Consider the following 7,067-nt stretch of genomic DNA (forward strand, 5'->3'; position numbering starts at 1 on the left):
GATCGAAACATGGGAAAACGTATTCGTCAAATAAGTCGGCAGCAGGTTCGGCATGAACGAAACCCGCGACATGTATCGTGAGTTGTTTGGTGCATTAGTCCCCGTTGAACGCTTGTCCCTTGAAGGTAGTTCTCAGCGTTTCCGTCTTCTGAACCAGTTGTTTCCAGTTACATCCTCAACGCGCCTTTTTTATGCGCAGCTCGTTGCGTTACGCAGCAGACACAACGTCAGAAACCCTTAAATCTCCGAAACACAGCTACCATTTAAAAGTTCAGACTTTTTGTGTATCCCCCAAACTAGGTACCCAAAGTTAGTGTCGGACAAGAATAACAACTGAGACAGTGTTGGGTGAATGATAGTGAAAATCATTTTTATTGTTTTATCTGGAGACCCGCTGAAGGAATAAACTTTGCAGGGTTTTTTTTTTGTTCAGTTAGATGGCAGCAGTGTAAAGTGACTGCAGAGGTCAGGAACGTCAGAGGACGAAGCCCCGGATGTGTCTTTAACTTTCAGGTTACATGAACAAAGTCACCTTTTCAAAGTCAGCGTTGCAAAATGCCTTAGACCTGCTCTGCATTGTTCGTTTAATGCATACTAATAACGCTCCTACGCTTAGACTGCGGAAGAATTCGTTGTTTCGCTAACTGATATTAAACTTGACCTATTCGAGAGTTTTAGCATAGCAGAGACTTTTTAGCTTAGGAGTATAGCGGATTAACGTGTGCTTTCTGCGCACGCGCAATAGCAGCTGAGTACTCAGGAGGGGCATGCACATGGCTCTGCGCGAGCGGCGCAGGCATTGGCTAATGCCTTATCCGACTGCGCTAATACGTCTCAGCTATGCTAAAACTGATTAGTGTATAGTTTGTGATGTTTATAGTTGCTAGTTTATAGTTTATCGCATGCAACACTCCTTAGAAGTTTCAAATGCCTGCGAATCCTGGTTAAAAGTTCGGTTAAAATATTCCTCAGTGATGTTGGCGTTGAAGCCGGTTATAATTGTGGCATTTCGCTTCACCTCGGGTATCATGTAATCGAGCCACCCGTGCACGAGCTGACCACGGGTGTGGGTGCCGGTGAGTTCTACAGAAACACGATTCACTACCGTCTCGGTGATGCTGCTGTTGTCAATCGCTGCCAGCACGGCGAGATAGTCACCCAGGTTAAAGCCGGTGCTCTTCTCCATGCAACAATTCACGGTATAGTTGGTGATGTCGCGCAGAAACCTTTGGAGTGGGTCTGGGTTTGTCCTGTTCGTTATGCTGTAGTAGGTGGCCTGGTTGGGGGAAAAAAAAACACGTGTTTACATATCGTGTGACAAAAAAATTATGAACTTCCATTTCTGAGGAAGCTTTAACAACACTAGTAGTTATTGTGCTGATAGACGTTCTCTTGAGGAGTAGCGTAATGCCGAACTGGCACTCTAGTACAATATAAACAAATAAATAATTCATGAAATTTGTTAATGTCCAAAATAAAATACCCTCTCAGTCTTGACTTCTGAGGGAATGGGATATGGTGCACGTTGGAGATGCACGCAACAACAGAAATATGACCAAACGACTGCCAGTAAAATATGAAATGATGGCATCTTCGACGCCAGCGACATCACCTATAAAGCGTTCATTTTTCTTTTATTTCCATGTTTAAGATCAAGGCCAGCCACAGTCAGCGCCAGTTTACAGCTCCCAACCTAAATTTCAAAATTTCTGTACCACTATGCTTATTTAATAATGCGCTCGACCGGCGCAGCAGTATCATGTGTTTCCTGCGTTCGTTTCACCGCGAAAACCTCTTTTACCCTCTTATTATCTTTTGCTCCTTCATAAATTCGGCCAACCTATGCACAGGTAGTTCACCCAATCGATGCGTCGGGTACTTACGGGATCTACGAGCAGGAAGTACTATCGGACGCGCTGGGTGCACCTCACGAACCTCTCTCGCCTATTTCTCCACATGCCACCGCTGCCAGGTTGCGTTTCACGCTGCTAGCAACCCCCCGAGCTCTTCCCGTGTCAGCCTACTTCCGGTTGTCCATTCCTCTGCTCTCGCCGTGGCAGATGTCGTTTCGCTCTGCTACGACCTGCCAACATGCCACCTGTCGCACGACCCCATTTTATTCAACAAGCGGCAGCGTTTCGCCTAGTTGGTTAGCCACGTCTAGATAGTAAAAGCGATCTCAAGTCTCCTTCTGTGTCCTTGTTTTCTGAACTCTTTCACGATCTAAACTCGCTTTTATGTTCCCCCAGTGTTGTCAGTTGCACTCTCCCGCTCGGACCTAAGTACGCTGTCTGGAGCTGTGCAGAAAGATCAATATAACACATCAGCACAAAGGAGACGACGAAATGCAAACTCAGGCACAAGTGTCAATGCAGCCTGGCCAATCCCCTGCCGTGGGTATGTGCCATTCAGCCTGAGAGCATCATCATCATCATCATTCGTTTCCTGTGCTAGTAGACTAGCGTACAATGTTCCAAATTCATGCAGGTAGAGCGTGAGATGTGTAAATGACAGACTGAGGCATCATAAAAGGGCAGTGGCCAGGAAACCTTGGTGGCCATTGTAGGACATGCAAGTGTAGCACATCTTTCAAAACCAGTCGTTCTGATGTGCTCTTGAAAGAGACAAAACAAGGGAAACACTTGAGGCACCTGACACATAAATCAGGGCACAAATAGCGCATGCTTGAGACTACCTTCCAGTGGACTCAGAGAAAAGGAACTTAAGCTCCTTGAAAAGCACATTTGTGGCCACAGTTGATACCTCGGAATGAATCGAGCAATAGAGAAATACAGTTCACTCATCAATTTTCGTTCTACATTGTTTAAGGGTTATAGTTGCTAGTGGCGTTCATATGTTTGTGTTGCGTTTCTTTCCTGCGTCTACGTCTAGTATATTCCCTATTTATAAGGTTGCGCAAGATTTTCAAGAATACAGCAGCAGCACCTAATGTGTGTATATATTTTTCATAATTCTTAGCTATCTCATAACCCTCTTAATTGACTCCCATACTGCTCTTTATCATACTTTTTTGTCTGACAGCACTACCAACTGGCTCCGCGTTATCACGTCTGGTTTACTGAGAAAACGCAAACGATATACGCAACGCACCCATGGCACTGTGGATTTGAGCACCGTCTCCCACGGAATGATGTACACTGGACACTGGGCCCTCTGGAGGACCACCAGCGCCGCCTCGGGGTCGGTGAGGAAGTTGAACTCGGAGCCCGGTAGGATGTTGCCCCTACCTGCGGAGGAGGTAACGCCATTCATTAAAGGACAGAAGCGTATGTTGGTGAAAGCACAGACGACAACTCTCCGCACTTTCTATAGCCGGCCGCGGCGGTCAAATTTCGATGGAGGCGAAATTCTGGAGGCCCGTGCACTGTGCGATGTCAGTGCACGTTAAACAACCCCAGGTGGTCGAAATTTCCGGAGCCCTTCACTACGGCGTCTTTCATAGCCTTAGTAGCTTTGGGACGTTAAAGTCCCATAAACCAAACCAAACCAAACTTTCTATAGGTAAATTTTCTTTCTTAACAGTGAATCCAAAGCATTCGTCAGTACCCCACTCACATAAGATATTCCGTCTCTTCCATGTCTTGCAATTTCTATTTCCGGCTTGACAACATTCTCAGAACGGTTGCAAGAGAGTGTTCACAAATCCTGTCATCAGAGTTCTAAAGCTGAAACAAAATGAATGGCGCAGAAGTGACTGGGGCATCATACTATAGGCTGGAACTCTCGCTTTCGAAATTTTTGCTGATGGTATGTGGTATGTCACACAGTTAGAGAAAAAAAAATTTTGCATTTGCGCCATTTGTGTTCATTGGCTGCGCAAACGCAATATCACCCCAAATCCTAAACAAGTTTTTTTTTTCTTCTAACTTATTTCGGAGTTTTACTACATGGAAGTCACGCATTTACTCGAACGCATCATCTGCGAAAAATCGTCTGTCATGACATAGCTGTTCGTTCGAATGTTTATCAGAGCACATTGTCGGGCGCGTCGGCCAATTATAATCAACAAAGTTGTGTACCCTTGTTGTGTACGCTGCGCTTGTTGTGTATACCCTTCTCGTCCTTGTTTGCATGTGCGCAGTACCCTTTGGTCGATCGTTCAAATGTAATGCGCGCGGAAAAGATTTGAGCTTGCTTCGAGTGCAAAAGGTCATACATTCCATCTGAATATGACTTCATTTTCGAATTTATTTTAACTGTTCATAAAGGGTACATGGGCGGAAAGGGAGCTTGATGAAGCTCCCTGCCCCTTGATGTTTTTGCTTTGAATTATTTACAAATGCTAAGCTTGCACGCGGCATATCACCGCTGTTAGTCTTAACGACACAACACCGTTTCTTTGTGATACTAGAGCTCGAAAATACCACATCTCTGCACAAAACAAAGTCGCATGCAGTTCCCTGACTCACCTGCATGGCACGATTACCAAATGAAAGAGTAAAATTCTGAACTCAGAGCGCCAACCAACAAGGAAACAGCGCCAAGGGAAAGACACATGACACGACTCATGTCGTCGCGATGTCAGCCTCCTGTCGTGTGTCGTCCCCTTTGTGTCCTTTTCTTGTTGGCTGTCGCTCTTTTTTGCGATGCACCAACTATAACTCAGAAGCTCATTCTTCTGCAGGAAAGCAAAGCTGTTCAAGCTGTAGGCCTACTAACTGTATGACCCACCCTGATAATACCCTTGTTTGGAACAGCGATAGAAATAAATGAATAAACAAACACACAAATAAATAAACTGTAATGAAAATGAATGCGGTAAAAAGAAAGGCAAACCAGACAGCTTATGCTTCATAATGCCTATATCGGAACTGCCTTAATTCAACTTAAGCAGCTTTCATTTTAAATATACTACTGAAATAATAGCCTGAATTCAAATGAAGCAGCCTACATTTTAACTATATTACTGAGCTTAACCAACTACGATGTCTCAAAGCCGCTCAGCTGTAACGCACCGCAAATGTTTCCCCCGAGAATGTAGATGGCAGTGACGTTCTCGGTCAGGTTGGGCTCCACCAGAAGCGCTATGGCCAGGTTAGTCAGCGGCCCCAAGAGAACCAACGTCAGATCGCCCGAGTTGTTCTTGATGATTTCCATCATCTTGAGGTACCCGTGCGTGTTGGGATCCGGGGCCGAGTTGTTGCCCATTGGGTAGAGGCTGCTCGCGTTGCCGAAGTTGTCGGGACTGAAATAAACCTCTTCGTAGTTCCACAGGCCGTCGATCGGGCGATCAGCCCCTTTGTAGACAGGAATCTGAAAGGCATATTTAAACCTAGGAGTGAACTTCCCGACGTTAAGCAAGTCAGCGCATCTGTGCAGTCCGGTTGTGACTGTAACCGAGCTATGAGCAACAGTTAATGTCAAACTCACTAGCCTTGCTATATAAAGGGCGGAAAGATATCCCTCCTAAATTTTGTGTCGTTCTGTACCGAGAAACGAACTTACATCGCAGCTAAAGTAGTTGACCCATCGCGTTCGTTGCCGGGATTGCCTTCATAACGTTGCCACTTGTCACTTCAAAAGTTTTTACCATTTATGCGTTGTTCACAGTAAGAATACCGTTACAATTCTGCAGGTTAGACATTATTAGCGGTAGTCATAATTCTCGAGAGGCGCATACTAACATTCCGCAAATAAATAATGTTTATAAATTACTGTGGCTGCATTCAGGATCTTTCACTTTGTTGAATAATTTTCGTGCACCCTCTCTGCCTACAAAACTTTTGATCCTGAAAGTATAAAAACAATTCTGCATGTAAAGGAAGCCAAAGCCTTGTATAGGCTAAACGAAGGAAAGAATACGTTGTTGCAATCAAAGCAAGCAAGTCTTTACACTCAGAGTACCTGGCACCAATTATTTCATCTTATCTCTAAAAGAAAGATTAACCGGTCTGAACGGAGCACAAACGCGGCGAGAAAACTGTGCGTATGCTATAGTAACTCACGTCTGTTCGGTTGATTGCTTCTAGCACCCTCAACGTATTGTTGTAGGCATTCGACAAGTTCGTGTTCCCCGCCACGACGGTGATCGCCAGCACGCACACGTTAGGCGAAGAAGCGGCCAAGGTGATGGCCATGGCGTCGTCTACGCCCGTGTCGACGTCCAGCAAGAAGTTCCGTCGTCCCCAGCCTTCCTGGTCGGCTTGCACTGTGGACAGAACATGGCTAAAGAAGCACGCGAAGAGTAAGCAACATGCGGCCACTGCACCCTTGGGTGTCATCGCTGTTCAGTCAATGATTGGTCGCGGATTAAAATGTATGTATAGTCATCAGAGAAATTCCCAGAGCAACCTTATAAGTGCTGGCCGAGCGCAGCGCCTCCTAGAGCCAGAAGAAAGCGCGCGCCGTTGACTCGGGGGTGAACGTTACCGCTGCCGTATATATGTGCCTACGGAATGTTGAACCTTTCAAAAGAGTACGTCAGCCTAAAACTTTCCTTTATGTTTTCGTTCTCTCCGCTCCTCTAGTAATAATAATACGCCGATATTCCAAACTTTTCCATGGGGCCTTTTTGCGTGTCTGATACCTCTTTCTTGATGCAACGACGGAGAAATGACGAATTTTGATGCAAAGCACTGCTTACGCAGTAGTCCTGCCGTTTAGCAACTTCTCTTTTTCCTTTGCTTTCTTAGTCAATGCTTCGACGTCGAGGTTTTGTCACGACGCTGACCTTCATTACAGGAACAATAGATGATCCGGGCTTGGGACGTACACTAAAGCTTTCTCGAAGTACAAAACGCTTTTGTTCAACGCAGGTCCACGTTTAATGTCTCTAGAGACATTAATCATATGTATTATTGTTCATGCCTTTTGTTCGTCAAATCTAAAAGCTTGTGAAAGACTACTGCTGTCAGCGCAGCATGCTTGCCTACGTCAAATCCGTGAAAATCTTTTTTATTTTTCGCATGATTTCAGGAGGGGGGAGCATAAGGGCCGGCTAAGGCTTCTGTATTTTTTAAATGTAGCGAATAGTTTTGATCCAGCCGCCGTGGTTTGCAAAATGCCGGTTGGAGACACGTGACCTCTTCGCCTTCGCGCTCCGCCCA

General features: G+C 45.5%; 1 protein-coding gene across 1 annotated transcript; it reads right to left on the bottom strand.

The window, feature by feature from the left end:
* Nucleotides 1–895: 895 nt before the first annotated feature.
* Nucleotides 896–6,333, bottom strand: LOC144119671 (nucleoside hydrolase-like). Its single transcript, XM_077652238.1, has 4 exons — nt 5,967–6,333; nt 4,977–5,274; nt 3,112–3,248; nt 896–1,276 (listed from the first exon to the last, which is right to left on the bottom strand). The coding sequence occupies exons 1-4, from the start codon at nt 6,240–6,242 to the stop codon at nt 896–898; spliced, it is 1,092 nt and encodes a 363-aa protein (XP_077508364.1). The 5' UTR covers nt 6,243–6,333.
* Nucleotides 6,334–7,067: the final 734 nt, after the last annotated feature.

The sequence above is a fragment of the Amblyomma americanum genome, chromosome 2 (assembly GCF_052857255.1).
Source record: "Amblyomma americanum isolate KBUSLIRL-KWMA chromosome 2, ASM5285725v1, whole genome shotgun sequence".
NCBI classification, from domain to species: Eukaryota; Metazoa; Arthropoda; class Arachnida; order Ixodida; family Ixodidae; genus Amblyomma; species Amblyomma americanum.

What these genes read in the sequence shown, in the direction of transcription:
- LOC144119671 (XM_077652238.1), bottom strand. Translation starts at nt 6,242, where the DNA reads ATGACACCCAAGGGTGCAGTGGCCGCATGTTGCTTACTCTTCGCGTGC. An exon ending in TCTCGGGGGAAACATTTGCG is followed by an intron (nt 3,249 to 4,976) that starts GTGCGTTACAGC and finishes CCTCCTCCGCAG; the next exon opens with GTAGGGGCAACATCCTACCG. An exon ending in TCAAATCCACAGTGCCATGG is followed by an intron (nt 1,277 to 3,111) that starts GTGCGTTGCGTA and finishes TCCCCCAACCAG; the next exon opens with GCCACCTACTACAGCATAAC.